This window comes from Symphodus melops (assembly GCF_947650265.1).
Source record: "Symphodus melops genome assembly, chromosome: 7".
NCBI lineage: Eukaryota > Metazoa > Chordata > Actinopteri > Labriformes > Labridae > Symphodus > Symphodus melops.
Window position 1 is genome coordinate 21,698,793 of NC_136697.1, and position 20,271 is coordinate 21,719,063.

The 20,271-nt window shown below is 41.1% G+C and overlaps 1 protein-coding gene across 1 annotated transcript; it reads right to left on the minus strand.

The window, feature by feature from the left end:
• Window positions 1–331: 331 nt before the first annotated feature.
• myom1a (myomesin 1a (skelemin)) lies at window positions 332–20,184 on the minus strand. The gene is made up of 37 exons (XM_079347727.1): window positions 20,043–20,184; window positions 18,642–18,922; window positions 16,004–16,144; window positions 15,719–15,905; window positions 15,448–15,605; window positions 15,192–15,284; window positions 14,968–15,056; window positions 14,769–14,813; window positions 14,110–14,271; window positions 13,844–14,005; window positions 13,417–13,558; window positions 13,127–13,326; window positions 12,980–13,036; window positions 12,456–12,580; window positions 11,842–12,025; window positions 11,454–11,628; window positions 11,040–11,161; window positions 9,935–10,131; window positions 9,451–9,577; window positions 8,572–8,756; window positions 8,320–8,434; window positions 7,950–8,106; window positions 7,653–7,759; window positions 5,501–5,545; window positions 5,156–5,292; window positions 4,886–5,030; window positions 4,637–4,696; window positions 4,472–4,539; window positions 4,240–4,365; window positions 3,249–3,336; window positions 3,099–3,137; window positions 2,835–2,940; window positions 1,775–1,938; window positions 1,607–1,643; window positions 1,331–1,353; window positions 878–933; window positions 332–724 (listed from the first exon to the last, which is right to left on the minus strand). Exons 2-37 carry the CDS (start codon window positions 18,860–18,862, stop codon window positions 458–460), a joined length of 4,512 nt encoding a protein of 1,503 aa, XP_079203853.1. The 5' UTR covers window positions 18,863–18,922; window positions 20,043–20,184; the 3' UTR covers window positions 332–457.
• Window positions 20,185–20,271: the final 87 nt, after the last annotated feature.

Genomic DNA, 20,271 nt, shown 5'->3' on the forward strand with positions numbered 1-20,271 from the left:
GCTAGGAAGTTTATGACATCAATTGTTCCTTTATTTTTTACAGAAACCTCAGGCCTGAGGTCGAAATCTTCTGAATAAATTTCTGTAATATTAGGAGAGAACAACATTGTGCTCTTCTTGGCCTTAATGTTGTTTCTGAAAAAACTAAACAAAAACAGGAAAGAAACCATTTCCCTTGAGCACATCACAATAACTTACCATATTTGCTTGAACTGACAGAAGACAGCTCAAACCACTACAATCCTACAATTATCCTCATTGTATTACATACATAGTTTGCTTCTTCAAAAAGTAATACCAAAAGCTCTTTAGCACATGAAAGACGCAGGAGGAAGCAGCTGTATTCATCTTTTATTCATACTGCTTTGGTGCACCGGCATGTGCCGGAATAAAATGCTTTGGAGAAGCCAGCTGTTCATCTTTTCTGCTTTATTTCATGACACAGTATCTTCATGCTTTAGCCTTTCTTCTCTTTGTTCTCGTCGTCATCTGGGTTGTAGACGCTGACAGTGAACTCACCAGCCTCTTTGCCGTACTTGTTCTTGACCACCAGGGCGTATTTGCCAGAGTCAGCCGTGGTGACGGCAGCAATTGTGATGCTGGCGAACTTGCCATGCTCGAACTTAAGTTTGTAGCGGTCGTCAGACACCAGCTCCCTGTCATTCTTCACCCAGCACACCTCAGGCGCGGGCTCGCCCCAGACATTGCCAGTCAGGTTCAGGGACTGAAAAAGAGGCATTTCATGTGTTTGGTGTGAGCTGAAAAAAGTTTTTCAATTGAATGACATTGAGACGATCGAAAGAAGGAGGAAGGAGAAAGCTTAGACCAAGAGAACACCACCAGAGTGTATAAACGGGGGAAAATCAAGTTAATTTACCTTGCCCTCTTGGATTGCGACCACATCTGGCAAGCCTCCAACAACACGAGCACGATCTAAACAAGAGTTTTAAGAGTGAGCCAAGAAATAAATCAATCAACCTGTGGATCATTTTTGTGTTGACAAGAGAATATTCACCCAGAATGACTTTCAAACTTCTAAATGCATCCTTGATAATAACCAAAAATCACAATATTTTCTTTAACTCTGTTGTGTGCATGAATGAAGTATTGGCCTTTTTTTGTAACCCCCACTGCAGAACTAAAGGTATTATATTTCCTGGGAAACCATGACCCATGATTGTACCTAATAATAATAAATAGACTCCTGTATCTTCACTCAGGTCTAAAATTCTATTAAAAACTGAAATTGCCTCGAGATCCAGATCGTATTACACAATCTCATAGAGCAGAGACCTCCAGAAGAAAAGAAAAAAAAAACAACCCCACTTACTTCTCTCTGCGATTGCTGCCGCTCTACGGAAGGAAGGAGACAGACACAATCAGAAGCATCTTTGAATGGTAACACAGGCAGAAAGATCTGACCTTTTTGTCTCCTCTATACAATAACAGGAAAGGTATTTTGAGAGCGTCTGAAAACGCACACAAAAGTATATACAGTCTATTTTAGGTGTGTGATGACTGTATTTATTTGTGTGAGTGTCCTCCTCTGCCTAAAATACTGAGTTGCACAACAGATTGATTAAGTCGGATGGATTTGTTTACTCACTTGAGCCTTTGGAATTCCTCAAACGCCTGTTCCCATGCTGCAACAGAAAAAAAAAAAATCTATGTATTGTTATTAAAAGGCACACAAATAGGCACATTTAATTGGAAGTAATTGGAACTGTGGAAACATCTGTGGCTTCTTTCTTGTCTGCTTAAAAGTCTCACTCACCCTGGCCAGACAGATCAAAGACTCTCTTTACACCGTCCTTGCCATCAAATATGTCCATGCAGTATTTGCCCTTGTCCTTCTCAGTGGGCTCGTTGATCTTAAGCCAAAGCTGCTCCCCTGTGACTCCGGACTTAACTCTCTCTGAGGCAGCGATCTTAGCATCTCTGGAGGAGAAAAGGGTGAAACAGATCAGTTGCTGCTACAGTAGATTATGAGATGACCTAGTGCAATATAAAGAGAGAGAAAATGCAACGAAAGAGGAGAACAGTCATTTCTGTTTACCCACACAATTTTAACACTCATCCCTTAGTAACATTAAAATTTGAGATTTATCCAGAATGTTTGTTTTTTTACGGTGTGGATTTGTTTCTTATTATCATTTTTCCAAAGAATACACACTCGCCTGAGATCAACAATTTCAGTCAGAAAAGTCTGAATTTGAATGTCACTTCCATACTATTCAATGTTGGTCATCATGCGTCAGAAAGCAATTTAATTGTAGAAATATATTTAAGATTTTTTTTTTCAGAAACATAATTGAACTGTTCTGCTCTATCTGTTTGTTTAAAACCACCTATGCTATATTTTCAAGCTGTCACATTTGCTGATAGAGAAACAACAAATTACACAGGATTGTGTGTGTCTTTGTGTGTGTGTTTGCTTTATGCATCACTGGTATTTGGCTTTCATGCTTGTATCCGTTTTGGAACTGTTTTTAAAAGTTTTTCTTAAATGCTATGTTCTTCTACTGTACCAAATATCCACTATGATTTTATTTTTTTTTGTGGTATGTTTGTTGTTCATTGTGTATGTGTTTCTTCCTGTTGTTTCTATTGTTCTTCCCGTGCTCTTATTATAAATGTGTATGTGTATACCAACTGTGCAAAGCTGTGAAAACAAATTTGCCCCGGGGGGACAACATAACACCACCTACTGTCATCTTTTCAGAGCATATAAATACAGTACCATAAAATGGTTAACATGGTGGGGAATGGGTTCACCAGTGAATGTAAAGATTGGAAAATTAAATGATGGAAGTGAATATCATTATTTGACTTACTTCTGGAGCCAACCAACACGCAGGTCCTCGTTGTAACATGTGACATTGGAGTAGAGGATGATGCCATGCTCAGTACTGATGACTTGAATATCAGTGGATGAGTTAGCTGGAAGAGGAGAAATGAAGACAAAAAATGATTGAATTCAACAGCAGTTCATGCAGGGTAGTAACTATATAGTCATTTTTTTCTGTCATTTAAGAGTGTGGGCCATGTGTGGTGCTGCATTACTGCTGGGTAATTAAGTGTGAAGCGTTATGACTCACCAATAACCCTGAACAGTTCATTCATTACAGCTTGATATCCTGGGAAAAAAATGGATGAAAACAGAAATTATAGCAAGTCACAGATATCACTTGTTTAGCTCTGGTTTCTTCTTGATTTTTAATCGATATTCTTCAGAGAACAAACTATACCTGCATCTGTCAGATTGAATATGCTCTTATCTTTGCCTCTGTCGTCCCTCAGGAAGACCTCGTAAATTCCGGCATCTGTCTTGCAGATCTAGAGTTCAAAGCAAAAGAAAGTTCAGACAACTTGACAAAGAAATTAATTTCTTTCTCAAACAGAGGAGAATACAGTGTCATTCTTGGGACATATCACACACATTGGAACAGCCAGACAGGGACAAACTAATCCGAAAAGGCAAGCTTTTCTCCCGCCTGTGATGCTGCAGGCGTTATTTAGAGGACATGAATAAGGGTAAGACGAGGAGAACAAATGGAGATATGATAGGCATGAACTTATGGCAGCAAAGATTATGTCCAGACTTTGGGTCTTGGCGGCGGGGGAACGTCCACAGCAGTTGCCTTTTTTCGTCCTTTTTCTTCCTTTATCTCTTGCTTAATAATCCACTGTGAATTAGACAGATAAGCCAGTTAATGCGAGAAGCCAGTGACAAGAAGGGCGATGAACAGGCCACTTCTCATGAGATTATGCGATGACATCAACCCTCTCTTAATGGGTAATGGAACATACAATTATTAAAGATCAACATAACCTCTCTTACAGCTGACAGACCAGAATAACGTCTGAAAAAGGTCTGCATAGGTGTTGCCAGAGAAGCTAAATTGAACAGTGTTAGAAATGAGATGATGAAAATAAAATCACACAGATAAACCACATAGTTCATTTAAACTATATGGAAATAAATGTTGAAAATGAAGTACATCTCTTCTAATTCCAAAGGAGGACCTGCTGATGTTCTGACTCCATCAGCACTCAGAGTTAGCAACAAGAGTATTTCATCATTTATGTATCTGTGTGTCAGAGAGGGATGGTTATTAGTGTAGCATCTAGCTTAGCACGACAATGGAAGCATTGCTGCACGGGAAGCAGTGCGTTTTTCCTCTTTACTCAGCAGCTCATGACACCTGACAAAGTACGGCCTCCGTCTAATGGGCTGACCTTTCCAATATTAAAGGTCAGCTCGCCATCATTTCTCTCAATTTTCTTGGCCTCCTCATCGTCCTCGGCTATCTCAATGCTGTCCTTCACCCAGGTGATCTCAGTCTCGGGTCTGACATTCCCTATCTGTTGACAGAAAGGTGACATAGGAATAAGTTGGCTCAGCCAAGTTGCGAACAATCTTTTGAGAAATGTATTCAGCTGTACACACTTTTACAGCTACTTCTCTTACCTTGCATCTCAACAGCACATCACATGCTGAAGTAACAGTGAAGTCAAGGTATTCCACAAAGTGAGGACCTTTAGGAGGTAAAAAAAAAAAAAAAAAAGTAAATAAATGTTGAAACATACTTTCTCTCCAGTTTAAACCTCATGTAGGACAAGTTAAAATACTTACCTTGTTTCCTGACCCATTCAGCCCTCTCAAATTCTGATTTCTTTTGAAGTTCCCTGAATTCTGGAAAAAAAAGCAACATGGTCAAGTGTTCCATTATTTCTCGATATTCCTGACCAGTCTTTTCAGACATGAGAAGATCAGGTACAACAAGAATAATAATAATAAAAAGGGGAATGGAAGAAAAGAAAAGATGGTCTTCTGCTGCCCCTCAATGGACACCAACATGAACTGCAGAACATGTGGTCTTACCATCTCCAATGAGCACCAGACTGGTTGTTCCCTTAGCCTTTCCATCCACCAGGTTAAAGGTGAACGTTCCCTCATCTGTGACCTCCAGAGAGTCCATAAACATTTCAATAATGCCGGTAGATTTGTCGAAGTTCATTGAGTATTTCTGGAAGAAAAGATGAGATGGAAAATCCTTTTTCTTTTTTTGAAGAAAACACAAAAAAGAGTCTCACACACAGGATAATGTTTCAATAAGAGACACACAAAACACTTTTAAAGTCTGATTCCGACCTTGCCCTGAGAAATGATGACATCATTGAAGACATAATCCACTTGGCAAGCAGAGCTGATTTTCTCCACCTGAGTCCAGAATCGCACGCGGCCCTTCTCAAGCAGATCCATGGCCATTTCATTCTTGAAGGGAATAACTGGAGAAAAACACATTTTTCTTTAAAATGAATAGAGAATGAATAAAACATGAATGAGAAACGTTGCCTGAAACAATCCTTTGTTACTAGAGAGTATTTGTTGCAGCCATTTTTCCACAAAAAAAAATGATTGTTTGTCGGCTCAGTTATGATGAATGTTATTATGAGAGTTAAAAAGGGGTTTTCTGCGATGAAGTGAAATAATTACCAGGGAACTTGTGTTCATGACTGATGTCCAGAAGACGCATGAGACCTATGAAAAAACAACAACATCATCAGTTAAATGTCCTTCTCTCTGAAACCCTTCAGTATTAAGTCCTCCACACTTCTAGCTTGATTATACTACCGTAAATTCCGTACTATTGAGCGCACCTGGATATAAGCCGCACCGGCTAAAAATAAGTAAATAAATGTATTTGTACATATATAAGCCGCACTTGATTATAAGCCGCAGGTGTCCACGCTATAACAAGAGCTATTTACACAGACGTAGGCTACCGGTAACATCCGCAAATACTGTAGCGTCCGTACGGACGTTAAAGGACGACGAGAGCGTTCAAATAATAACTTAATAACCCGATCACTGTCGGCCGTGACCACGCCGTTTACAGCAGAGAGCAACACATAACTTGCCGTAACAATCCAACTCTCTCCCCCAGCGTTCTCTCATACAGCCACTCAACACGTTCTCGCTGGTGCATTCACTGACTCTCCACATAATCGGAATTATGAACACATTATCAACTACTGACTTTACAACATGAACCGTTACAATACGAAGCCTAGCCGACGGTGTCTGTAACACGGCTGATGAAAAAGATGACCGTAATATATTTCACAAGAAAAAGTCCATCCATTCACTGCCTCAGAATGACTTCATTACTCACTTCCTCAGTCTCTGTTGTCGCTGTCAGTGTCATCTTAACGTGCAGCAGCTCTGTTAGCTTCTTTGACAGCCAGGTCGATCGCCTTTAACTTGAAAGCTGCATCATATGTATTTCTCCGTGTGTTTTCCATCATGAGGGTGCGTGCATGAAGCGCAAAATGACTGATATTAAGATCCGACGTGACGAAGTCAAATGTTTTTGCGGCAGAAGCTCATTGTCCCCCATAAAAAATCCATGCATTAGCCGCACCGGAGTAGAAGCCGCAGTGCTCGAAGTGTGAGAAAAAAGTAGCGGCTTATAGTCCGGAATTTACGGTAGTTATTTAGTCAAAAGAATAAACATCACATTAATTTTACATTACCGTAAATTCCGGACTATAAGCCGCTACTTTTTTCTCACACTTCGAGCACTGCGGCTTCTACTCCGGTGCGGCTAATGCATGGATTTTTTATGGGGGACAATGAGCTTCTGCCGCAAAAACATTTGACTTCGTCACGTCGGATCTTAATATCAGTCATTTTGCGCTTCATGCACGCACCCTCATCATGGAAAACACACGGAGAAATGCATATGATGTAGCTTTCAAGTTAAAGGCGATCGAACTGGCTGTCAAAGAAGCTAACAGAGCTGCTGCACGTTAAGATGACACTGACAGCGACAACAGAGACTGAGGAAGTGAGTAATGAAGTCATTCTGAGGCAGTGAATGGATGGACTTTTTCTTGTGAAATATATTACGGTCATCTTTTTCATCAGCCGTGTTACAGACACCGTCGGCTAGGCTTCGTATTGTAACGGTTCATGTTGTAAAGTCAGTAGTTGATAATGTGTTCATAATTCCGATTATGTGGAGAGTCAGTGAATGCACCAGCGAGAACGTGTTGAGTGGCTGTATGAGAGAACGCTGGGGGAGAGAGTTGGATTGTTACATGTCATGTGTTGTTCTCTGCTGTAAACGGCGTTGTCACGGCCGACAGTGATCGGGTTATTAAGTTATTATTTGAACGCTCTCGTCGTCCTTTAACGTCCGTACGGACGCTACAGTATTTGCGGATGTTACCGGTAGCCTACGTCTGTGTAAATAGCTCTTGTTATAGCGTGGACACCTGCGGCTTATAATCAAGTGCGGCTTATATATGTACAAATACATTTATTTACTTATTTTTAGCCGGTGCGGCTTATATCCAGGTGCGCTCAATAGTACGGAATTTACGGTATGTAAGTAAAACTTTGGATATTACAAGAACTTTTAAATACACACTGAGCTAACAAAAAAAATCATAGAATACATTTGACCTCAGGAGTAACAGAGATCATTTTGATGCAGCTGTTGAAACAGGATAAGAGACAGGAGAATCCAGAGTCCTTCAGGCCGTCCTTAAGGCTTTTAGCTCTGACATCACCCAAACAAAAACAGGAGAATCAAGTTTCTGGCTCACAGGAGCAGAGATGCCAAGAGTGTGGGCTGACTCACCCTCCTCAGTGAGCGTGTAGCTGGAGGAGATGCCATCAGTGTTGGTGGCCACACAGGAGAACGTGCCCAGATCTTCCAGGGAGGGACTGTTGAAGATAGCTCTGGTCCTGGAGATGAGGACACAAGGGAGATCACAAGTAATTCATGTGAAAAGTGGAAACGATATGCGCTGATATCACAGAGAGCAGGGTTTTCAACACTGGGTAAAAAACCTGGAACAAGCAATGAGCAATAATTAGAGAGATAATTTATTCCCTGAAAGTTGCACAAGAAATTGGGGGCAAAGCGGATACTTACTTTCCTTTTTCATTGACAATAGTCAGACGAGAGGTGTCGGTCATAGCCTGGTAGTTCTTGGACCACACAAACTCAGATCCCTCCTTCATTTCAGAGCACTCAAAGACCATAGAGATAACACCATCATCGTCGACATCCACATATATCTCCTTGGTGCCTGAGGAAGAGAGGGTAAATAATAACAATGTGTTTTAATTGATAGCCATACAGAGAATTTAGGATAACAGATTTGAAGTTGCAAATGAAATACAAGACAATGAGCTCTAAACTAAGGTATCCCTGCAGATTTCCTCGACTTTACTACACGTTTCACACATGCGTAGGAAAACTATGTGATTGAAAGTGTGAGTTACGAAACTTTCACACTAACCAGGGCGAGTTTGGGCCAAGATTGGACCCAAGTGTGCTGAGGGCTTTCCAACTCCAGCAAGATTTTGAGCACGCACACGGAAGACGTAGGATGAACCAGCCTCCAGCCCTGTAATCTGAAGAAGCGCACGACAAGTTCAATGGAGAGCAAGTTAAAGACTTCTTTTTGGATGTTTCCACCAGCTACACAATAGTGATGTCAAAAAAAAGAAAGAAGAAAGATTCAATCCAATAATCTCTCCATGTTCTTCACCTTTATGTATTTCATTTTGTTGACCTTCTCATGAACAGCCATCCAACCCTCATCTCCAGCAGAGGCCTGCTTGATATCCATATAGTAGCCATTGACAGGAGTGCGGCCGCTAAATGCAGGTGGCTCCCAGAGGACCACCGCAGAGGTCTCACGGAGCTCCAACACATGAAGACCAACAGGAGCACCTTAGAGGGTGGTTAACAAAAAGTAAACATAGCTGTCAAAGATTTACAACAGGGGAAGTAATTCAAAACAGTATTTTAGTAACAGTAACTGAGTAATTTAAATATTTGTTTTGTTCAAGCATAGCTTTTTTAAACAGAAAACATTTTGCGCAAAACTAGTGTTGTAAAATCGAGACTGAGTCAAGAGCAAAACCATAAGCATCACAGTAAAAGTGTCATCTTGTGTGAAGGGAGCACGCTATATGTATTCATTTAGACACCGTGAAGGTTGTCTCGGTAACCGGAGGATTACAATTTAAATATGAATAAGTTAAAGTCATTCCTTCTTTTAGAAAGGGGCATTTCCTTGTAATCACAGTGATCGAAAAACAGCAGCAGTGGATAGCAAAATCCTAAGTCCGCCCAGTCTGAGACTGAGTAAAAATGCTTTGGACTCCAAGATGAGACTGAGACCTTTAAAATGTGGTCTGGAGACCGGTCTTAAGACCAAGACACTAACACTAACACATATTCTCTTCCAAAAAATGTCAATTTGCTCATTCAAAGTCTTGCATCGTATCACTGCTACTTACAACTGTCCTAAAGTCCTGGTTGAAACACAAACGTTACTCTACAATTGAAACGCTAAAAGCATGCTATCTATCTATCTATCCATCTATCTATCTATCTATCTATTTGGTCAGTGGTTCCATACCTGGTACAGTAATGGTCCATTCCTTACACTCCAGAGGTGCATTGGGCAGAGAGGCTTTACTCACACCTGCCATGTTCATAGCACGCACCTGGAACTGGTACAAGACGTTCTCCTTCAGGTTCTCAGCCTAAAAGAAACAAATGCAGGTAATGAGAACAAATCAATTATATATATATATTTTTTCAAAAATAATTTCAAACAAACATGAATTAAGAGTGAACCACTTGTTGCCTTGATACATTTTAGTGAACAGTGACTCTGAGAATGAAAGAGTAACATTGTCCAAAGATAATAATTTGTCTCTGTTGCTATGGTTACTCATCTTAGATGTCGTCTGCAGAACATTCATTTGAAACAGTGAACAGACTGGAACTTCTTCCATAGGTGTCCATATATCAAAAGCTAATGGACACCCACATGACACCCTTAAGCCGATCAGACTCGAGTATGTACCAAGCCTGTGGTATAAAGTAAATGAACTTACTTTATAGGAGGTAGTAGTCAATGCCTTCTCGTGCATTTCATGCCATTTCCCAACAACAGCTCCTTTCACGGTCCTGTAGTCCACAAAATATCCCCTGATATCAGCTCCTCCGTTTTTAGCAGGCTCGCTCCAGCCCAGCACCATGTAGTCCTTTACAGCCTCGAGCAGGGTCACACCAGAGGGCTTCCCTGGGACAGCTGGAGAGAAAGTTAATAGGTTCAACCAAGTGAAGAAGTGTGTCCAAGAGGATACTCTTAAGATATTCACACCCTCGTTCTTTGTATGTGTTGAGAGCAATCACAGCAACAACAAGTGGCACTGTTAAACATGCTACATGCTTTGGGCACACAAGCAATGCACTTCTTTAAGGTCATTGTAATGGGTAAAGTACTTACACTCTAGGCCAGAAGCAGGGCAACGTGCACTCTACCAAAACCTCAGAAAGCCAGACGAGACTCTCATCAGGCCCATGCTCTCTAGAACTCAATGTTTTAGCCGTTACCCTGGCCATGCAGCAAGGGGCATCCCTAAAGAGTTATTAAATGGCAAAAGAGAACACCAGCAAAAACACTTTTTCAACAGTAATCAGTACCTACACAAAGAAAAGCAGCGTAAAACTTGACCAGTTGTTATTTTCTTGTCAGTTATAAAGAAAGACATGGTAAAAGAGCTTGATGAGCACTATTAGTGATGCGCATGTAAGGCAAGAACATGCAAAAATATGAAGCTGGAGTTGGATAAAATCATGTGGCAGATGCTTCCATGCTATAGACACGTTGATCATTAATGGATTAGAACAAAGAATATGAAGTAATGGGTTTTTGGTCTGGAATAAGGAAACTGAGTGCTGAAGGTTTTAAAAGGTTCATGAACAAACAAGAGCTTAGAGGCTTGCTGGCTGAGAGAAGAGAGCTGCAGGTCTTGTCTCTGAATTTAAAGCAGGTCTTTTTGCTCTATATTGTCAGATATCATTCCCCAGATGAATGAATGTTTAAAAATAGCTGGGAGCATACGGCACAGGGAGAGAATGAAATAAGCACAGGGAGAGCGTATGGCTTGAATGCTACAGGCAAGGTAAATAATGGAGACTTGTGAAGACACTCACAGATGGCCGCCTGCACAACCACAGCATCAGAAATAGGGGAACTCTGGCTGTATCCTGCAGCGTTGACTGCCTTGACTTTAAACACATAGTTTGTGCCAGTAGTCAGGCCATGGCACACAAACCTGAGAAAGTAAGACAAAGTAGTAAACATCATCATTGCACTCTGATACAGATAGGGTTTTTATTGTTAGCTAATGGCAGCAAACATTAGCTAAGGGTAGCTTAAATGCGCAACATGTAGAGTCCATCATTTCTGTGTACCTGATAACACTGAATGTATTCAAAAACTTTTAGACCTTTCTCCAGATTGAGCAAATGTTTAATTAGATTTCCTCTTAGTGTCACACAAGCAAAGGAGACACACCATTTAAAATTCTCATATATCAATTTAGAATCATCTTGAGCTGCACCCACCTGGTCTGCTTGACAGGTTTATTGTTGCAAGGCATCCACACATCAGTGCCAACCACACTACATTCAATATAGTAGCCGACAAGCTGTTTGACGTCCTTGGAGGCCCCCCAGGCCAACACCACCGAGGTGTCGGTGTTCCTGATGGCCACTGGGTTGCCTGGAGCCGAGGGCAGGTCTGTCGGAGAAGTTTAGGATTGAATAAGAGAGATGGAAAATAAGTGAGAAAAAATACATTGAGCAATGAGGGAATATCAACAGCTGGAAAATAATGCAAATATATACAATTCTAAAGGAATATGCCTGGATACTAAACTGATAGCTCTAGGAAGAAAATCCATGCCAAACTATGATACCTATTCAAAATATAAATTCAGCCGTGCATGCTCACCCAGTTTATCTCCGACAACTATCTCCCCTGTGGCAACAGAGGGCTCGCTAACACCAGCAGAGTTGCAGCAGCGCACGCGGAAGTTGTAGGAATTTCCTTCAGCGAGGTCAAACAGGGCAAAGCGTGGAGACTTGACTGGCATGCCGGTGTTCACCCTCTGCCAGGTGTCAGTGCCAGACATACACTGTGTTCAACAAACATAGAAGAACAGTCAGAGGTTGTTTGAGCCTCCATACAATACTCAAGTCCTCACATGTCAGTTAGATTACAATCAAACAAGAACCTACAGGAACTTTATACATATACAGTATGTGTGTAGAAGCGACTCAAACTAATTACCATACTTAGAATGAATTCTCAAATTCCTCGGGGTTGTCACGGTAACGCAAAGCCCATGTTGGCATTCTTTTTAGTACGGTCAACAGCACAAAACAATTATTAGTTTCATGTCGAACAACACCATTCAATGTGTACATGTTAAGAAGTTGGGACATCAAATTAAACTAAAAAGCTTCCATTTAAACTATGGATTATTTATCTTAATGTTATTAACCAGTCCACTTTTGTTTATTGATGAGATGCTCTACAACAAACAGTCGTCCATTTCTCCTCACCTTCTCAATATAATACATGACTCCTTCGTGACCTCTCTGCACGGGAGGCCTCCAGGCGAGCACCACATAGCTCTTGGTTGCCTCGGTAACCACAACATCAGAGGGTTCTCCAGGGACGACGCCCACTGAGGAGGAAAGATGAAGCTGCAATTATTTAGAGGAAGTCACCTTAAACATGTGACTCGTGCTTTAAGTGTGTCGTTTTCAAAATTTTAGTTCAAGTACCGAAACCCAGATTTTTTGTTCCTTAAAGAACATGCAAAACATCTTGCAAGCAGCCATTGTTTAAACTAATTCCCATTATAGATCATTTAAAGTAAGTGAACATGGCTCAAAACATGATGCATGCTTTAGACTATGAAAGAATTACGGTTCATTAGACAGCCCTTCAAGTTACGAAAATATGCCAAGTCACTGTTTTTTGATTGGTTGTCTGGAAATGTAAACATTTGATATCATGACATTGATTTTCAACATATTTCTGTCCTGTTTTGTCTAATTATTAGCATAAAAAGCGATCATACCAGTGGGATCCTCCTCTGTGAACTTGATCATGCCAGTCCATGGAGCTGAGGGACCAGCTGTTGGTTTAAAAGAAAGGAAAATCCGTTACAAAAATCTCCGTTGTCTTTATTGCAGCATTCCTATGGGTTTGTTCTTGTGTTCCTTACCTCTGAGGCGGGCTCTGTCAGAGGGATCCATTGCTACCACAGACTCAGAGACACGAGACGCACGGCTGGTTCCCTCCTTGTTCAGGGCCCGCACCCTAAAGATGTAAGAACGCCCCTCCACCAGTCCTGTGACAGGGAAGCGGGCGTACTTCACTGGGGTGTCGTTACACTGAGCCCAGTGGTGAGTGCCCACCTCACACCTTGGAAAGAAAAACACAACAAAAGCAACATTGGTTATGTAAACAAAACCTTTCCTATACTGTTAGTCTCAGGCTAAATGTCTGGCTCACCTCTCAATGTGGTATCCAAGGATGGGGCTGCTGCCCTCCACGGCTGGCTGCTTCCAGGTTACCACCACATAGTCCTTGTTGGCATCATGACAACGCACATCCAGGGGGGCCACGGGAACCCCCTCTACCTCAACTTCGGCATCTAGCAAGGCAAACGACACGCATGCACATGTGAGTAATGCTGTCTCTAAATCAGGATGCTCTCAATTACATCCTCAGTTTCCATTTTGTGAACTACTTACACCTTTACAGTACAGTTAGCACTGCTGCACTCTATTGAAGGGTATTTTAGATGTTGGTAACAAAAGGGGTTTTCTTAAGAGTATTTATTATCTTTTGTGGAATTTTAAGTGAGATCAAACTGCATGTGGCAGCTATTCTTACATGACAAGTGAAGAAAGAACAACAGATCCTGAGGACATTTTACCTCTGACAAACACATAGGCAGAGTAGTTGTCAAAGCCAGACTTGGTGTTGACGCGTAGGGTGTACATGCCCTCATCTTCCTTGTTCAGGTGGGAGAGTGTAAGTATGGCACGATCCCCAGACCAGTGAGTGTGAACCCATTTAGAGGGCTTCAGAGGGACGGCTGATGGGAAAAAGTAAAGAACAGAGTATACTCGCATGTACAACTTGTGTGAACGAATTAGGAAATCATCCTATTTCATGTTTGTATTTCATTTTTCTACTTACAGTTTCTGTACCACACGACTTCAGGCTGGTATTTCTTCACAGTGGGATAAACGATGACGGTGCAGCCCAGACTCATTGTCTCGCCCTCACTGCCAAAGGCCACTTCGAATTTGTCAATGATGGTGGTTTCAAAAGTTACACCGTGTTCAGGACAGTAACCATCTACAGAGATAAATAAATAAATAAAAACAATATGAAGCAGCATAGTAAGCTTTTAACCCATTATTGACACTCTTTTTTTTCACATCAAAATTTGGCTCGGCAATTATTTTTTATAGCTCTGTTTTCTTCTCCACCAGCTTCTCAGTAGAAAAACCTGATCCTAGTTAAATGTGAAACTTGAGCCAATCACTAATTATGTCCATATGCCTCTTGAGATGTTGAGTCAGTAGTTCATTTTGAATTTTCTAAAGCTTTTACACTGAAAACTGCCATAGATTTAAAAAAAAAAAAAAAAAAAAACACTTTGCAGAAGTTGAGACTGTCTTGAGTCATCAGTGAGAACTCGGAGTGTCTCTGGCTAAATTGGGTTTGCAGCATCGGATAGACCAGGAGGAAGTTGAAGTATTATTTCCGTCTCTCGAAGGTGTTTGTTGCTGTAACAACGTTCAAATATCAAATAAGAAGACCCTTCAGAAAAAGTAGTTTGATTGACTCACGTGGCTTAGGATCAAGCGGGCCTGCTTCCTCACCTTCCTGGAACCCTGAAAAGAAACACGAAGATTTAGTAATTGAGTGTCAATAGCAAAACAATCTCAGGAATTAAAATATGATAAAGAGTGGGCATTAAAAAAAACACTAGTATTTAGGAGAACAGGGACTGAGGAGCTGTATGAAAAAAAAAAAAAGGTCACCTACTTTTGATAACAACAGTAGCAAAATAAGAAGATTCTCCCTTCACGTTGAGGGCAGAGGCGTGATACTTTGCGGTGTCCAAGAAATCACAGCTGAAAACAAAAACAGATTGAGACTTGGTGATTTGCATACAGCTACAATGAAAGAACATTTTTAGCCTGAAACGTTCAGTCGTGCATTTATCTCAGGACTTCTAATTGAGCCCATGTGGCTAAATGATTACCTACTTCTTGATCTCCAGGGAGTGCATGTTGTAATTGCTCTCGGTTGTGTACTTCTCGGGGTGGGCCTTGGCGTCAATGAGCACGTTGTTTTTGTACCTTGAAGACAGCAGAAAGAGACAGCTGGTTTATTTTCAATCGTCGTCTCCACTGTCTGTAATTGAAATGAGTGTTGGAAGTAGCTTTTTTTTGTCTGTGTCAGGAGCTTTGGATGGAAACTTCTCTGCGATACAGCGTGCCTCACAGAAGGTGGGGATCTTACCAGGCGATCCTGGGTTTAGGCCATCCAGCCACAGTGCAGTGCAGCTTCACGTTCTTGCCCTCCCACGCGGTCTGTCCACGGGGCTTGACGATAAACTCTGGACGGTGTGTGAGGCTGTCTGGGTTCATCTTCTTACGGAACTCAGACCACTCGTCCAGCTTTAGGGAGAGAGCGAAGCCAGATCATCATGGATCAGGATTGAACGGCTTCATGTTAGAGATTTAATGATTTGCGAATGGTTCGAGATGCACAAAAGGCTGAAAGGATTTACCGTCTTGCTCAGTCCCACGCGTTCAGCTGATTCCCTGATATGCACGGTTCTGGTTTTCTTCTCAACTCTAACGTTCATGGCCTCCTTCGCCTCCCTGACAAACAGATTCCTCATGGCCACGTAGTTAATCCCCTCCTCTGTGACATCGTCCTCCCGGGCCTCCATTAGACCACGAACCTCCTCATGACTGGTACGCAGCAAACCAACAGCGTGTGAGAGAAGGTGAGACTTACAGTGAAATGGGAAAATAAAACGTCATTGATGTTCTGCAGTTTCCCCACTCACCTGGCTCTGAATACGGGGATTACATAGCCGATGACTTCTTTGTCCTTGTCCATCGCCAAGTAGGTGCGTTTGGCTCTTTTGGGTAGCGGGCTGAGTTTAACCACCTCCTGCCCCTTCTCTGTCTTCACAGAGGTCTTCAGGCTTACAGGGACAAGACAACAGTCACATCACAACACATGGCATATTTTTCTTTCAACCAATAAATAATATTTGCTGAAATATTTCTTTGTAATAAAATTGCTCCTCAGAGGATTGTAGCTGGCGATGAGTAAAAATAAATAATAAACAAAGAACTGTAACGTATATATAAGACGTTTCCTCAGAACAATTGACATTTCCATGGCAATGCCATTTAATTCTGGTCTCTACTTTTTTCACCTGTCTCCTGTTATAAATACTGACTGACACATTTGCAAGTAAAAAAAAAAAAACACCCCAAGTTAACAATGAAGTCCCAGTTGCTTAACACTACAGTACTCAGCTGTTTGAGCTTTTGTTGTGCAGCTACACAGAAATGAAAGATGCATTTCTGTGCACGGCCTACTACCCTGACCCTCGTTACACCCTGCCTCATTTACTTATCGGCTCCGACAGGCCATCATTTTTCCAGTTGGGTTTATAAATGAAGCACGAAATGTTGGCTGTGATCAGGGTGGATCGGCTCATCTCACAGCCCTGCTTTCACTTGTCTAATCTTATCCGAGTCTGCTCCACTCTATCCATTTCACCCCAAGAAGAAGAGGCACAACATGGCTTTGAAAAAGTGAATTCTATACTGGCTGGTTGGGATCAAGTCGATGGAAGAGGCTGATCGCACAGCAGAGACAGACAGATGGAGAAAATCTCAAAAGAGTTCTGCAGAGCTGAAAAGTTTTATTCTACCGCTGACTCACCAGGTGTTTTTAAAGGAAGTCTTTGTCTCAGTGTGAAGGAAAGTTCTCCTGAAGATAAAAGCATTTCACCCCGAACAGTCTGGGAATCTACTCTATATGTAAATCATCAGATTAAAAAAGTACAACATACTTGGACACTTTCTAACTGTATCAAGTTGAACAGAGGTGAAGGACTTCAAATTCAAATCTAAAACACTGAAAAATCAACTAGACTGATAAATGTGCTAACTGATAAGTATTAAAGGTTTGTGCAAGCCACTGTACACCCATTACAGTTGAATGACATCCATACAGTGGCTTTACAGTGTGCCAAATGGTAACGTCTCATGTCCAGGCTACAGAAATAGCTCAGCTGTCCATGAATATATCTGGCAGCCCTTCACTACAGCTGACATTCTTTCCCTGACCCTGTTTAAGACGCCATCCCACTTCCAACATGAACACTGAGCTCGGCACACTCAAGGACAAAGAACCTCAGACTATATTACAACGTTGACAACAACCTGTCACGCCATGGTACATACAAGTCAAAGTCAAAGTATTGTTTTGATCTGTTCATAACCTGCACACGTCACCAGACCTGATTTGTTTGACACATAGGTAGAGGTGAAACAGTCATTCCTGCAGCGGAAAATCCATGCTCTTTGTCCCTCTTTAACTATCCTTTGAATCTCTGGTTTATCAGAAGATCCTTTTGTTGTTGTTGTTTTTTTTTCTCCCTAAAATATCAAAAAATAATGAAAAAATACAAGGTGCAACATCCAGGTACACACTTACAAACTGCTCATTTTGTCCAATTAACCATCAGACACAGTACAGATGTATATAAAAAAGACACTTTACAAAAACTACAACAACCTAATTCAGCAAATCTTTTAAAAGGATAGGCTGGATCTTTGCTTGAAAAATACTGAAAGCATCTAAATTTCCAAATTTGTTGCCGAATAGAATAGAATGAACTTTATAAGCATCTCTATAAAGCTGACAATAATTCAGCACGTTTCTAACTAATATTGTGTTACTGTGCTCATTGAGATTCAGATCTGTGTCTAAGATGTTCCAAATTAAGCTACTCAAACATAAAATTCCTCTTTTGTAAAATAAATAAAATCTTTTTGCTTTGTAGATCAATTGTTTACAAAAAATAGTCGCCCCTATTGACTCCAGATTTGAGACATTAAGCAGAGCTCATTTGACTCAACTTGGACTTGACCCTTTGGCGACTTGACTGCCTTACACTTTTATCCCCTCTAAAAAACTGAATTTACACTAGATTTCAGAGTGAAAACTTCACAACCAAAGTGTTGACCTTGTAACATCCTGGAACCATACAAAAGACGATGCTACACTGGCCTTCCGTTGACTCGTAGCACTCAGACCTGAGACCTGTATCATGACTTGAGTTGACCCAAACTCTTGACATGCTGTTCTGCAACAGCCTCAAGAGGAATGATGTGTGTTTTCATTAACCTACAAAGTCTCCTGACATTGTTAAAGATGCATGTCTTTACAGATGAAGCTCAGCGGAGACACAGCATCCGTGTTCTCAAAACACTGAGACTCAGGCCGCTGAACACTCTAAACACAGAGAGCATCGTACTGGATATTTGAGAGAATCTGCTTGAATACAATAATCTCTTCAGAAGCTGCAGATGTGACAGGTTTCATTGCTAGAAACACACTTTTATCAAACTGGTATGAAATATAAACCATCCTCAGGTAAAGCATCATTCCCACACTCTTACCGACGGCTGGAAGTCTTGTAAGTGGAGAACGACTGCTGGCTAACAGATGACTTGGAGCTCAGGTAACAGCTGCTCTCAAAGTGATGCTTCTGCTGTTCCTGTCGTTGATAGTGACGCTGCTCAAAGTGATGCTTCTGCTGTTCCTGTCGTTGATAGTGATGCTGCTGATGCTGCTGCTGCAGCAGCTGCTGCTTCTGCATCACTTGTATTGACTCTGACATCCTGAAGGCCACTCCGCCAACTTATGATTTCAGACTTTTCTTTTCTTTTCTTAACCAGCTCTGTAAATCAACCTCATAGTTATTATGACAGATTGATTCTCTTGCTGAGATTAGTTTAGAGCAAGGGATGATGATTAGCTATTAGGGATGGAAGTTAAGGCATCCAGGAAATGTTAAAGCTGTTAAGATGGAAGGAGAACTTTTGATTTGTAAAATGTTAGCTCCAGTTAAGATCTACGTCTACAGTTAAACAAAGAAGCAGCAGGTAATAACTCAACTATGGCAGCATCTTATTTTCTACATTCAAGGCAGGTTGTTGATCTCTTTAAAGAGAAAAGAATAATTAAGATTTTTGCTATCCGGGTTTTTTTAGATAGTCCCCTCTGCAGGTGAAATAAAAAGTTAGGCATAAAAAGGGTTGTAGTGTGATGTAGTTTTTTGGGGAAAAATACATAAACATAAACTAAATACATATTACAGATGGCCCAGCGATAAGGTTACGCTCCATCTACAGAGGCTTTAGTCTTTCGAATGGGTCACCAGGGTTTGGGTCGGACCTGTGACTCCTTGACCGCATGTCATTCCCTTACTCTATCCACATGTCATCAAACAAAGGTAAAAGGCCCCCCCAAAAAAGAATACATGTCCAAAGTTAATGCCAAAAGGTAATCCGTTTTAAATAGAAAAAAAAGAGACAAAATCACATTTGAGAAGATGGAACAGGGGATTGTTGCTAAAGGACATGACGATCAATCAATCAATCACCCAATCACAGAACAATAAGTTCTTTAGCTCTGACTTGGAAACATATTTTCTGCAGTCAGAGTACTTAACAACAACTACAACAGACATAGTATTTATTGTTTATATTTATAATGAACTACAAACTATATACTTAGCTGTCAGTCATAAAGTAAAGTAAAGTAAAAATAGTAAAAATCTAAGTCATGTGAAGCAAAAGTCAAATGAATAGGACACATGCAGACTAATCTACGAGGACACACTTTGTTAGTAAAAGGCATAGTTAAACTATATGTATTCAAACACCATGTTACACAAAACATTAAATATAGGAGTATACATTGATTTGGAAAAGAAAACGTACTGATACATGGCAGAATATCAATTACCCATTTTTAAAAAAGTGATTAGAATAGAAATGAAAGTACATGTCACTCACCACAACTAAGAATCCCTAAATCCACACAAGTTGAAAATAAGAGAATTGGGGAGAAATTCCTAAAGAAGCCAGAGCCGGTCCAGATCCAGGCACAGCAGCAGGGTGAGGGGCGGCGGACAGCACGGCAGTCCACTGAACAAAAATAATGCTGCCACTCGGCAGAATGCACAAGACACCGTCAGGACCTTTTAAGGCTGGGACGGATTTAAATTTAGACCATGAGACCATG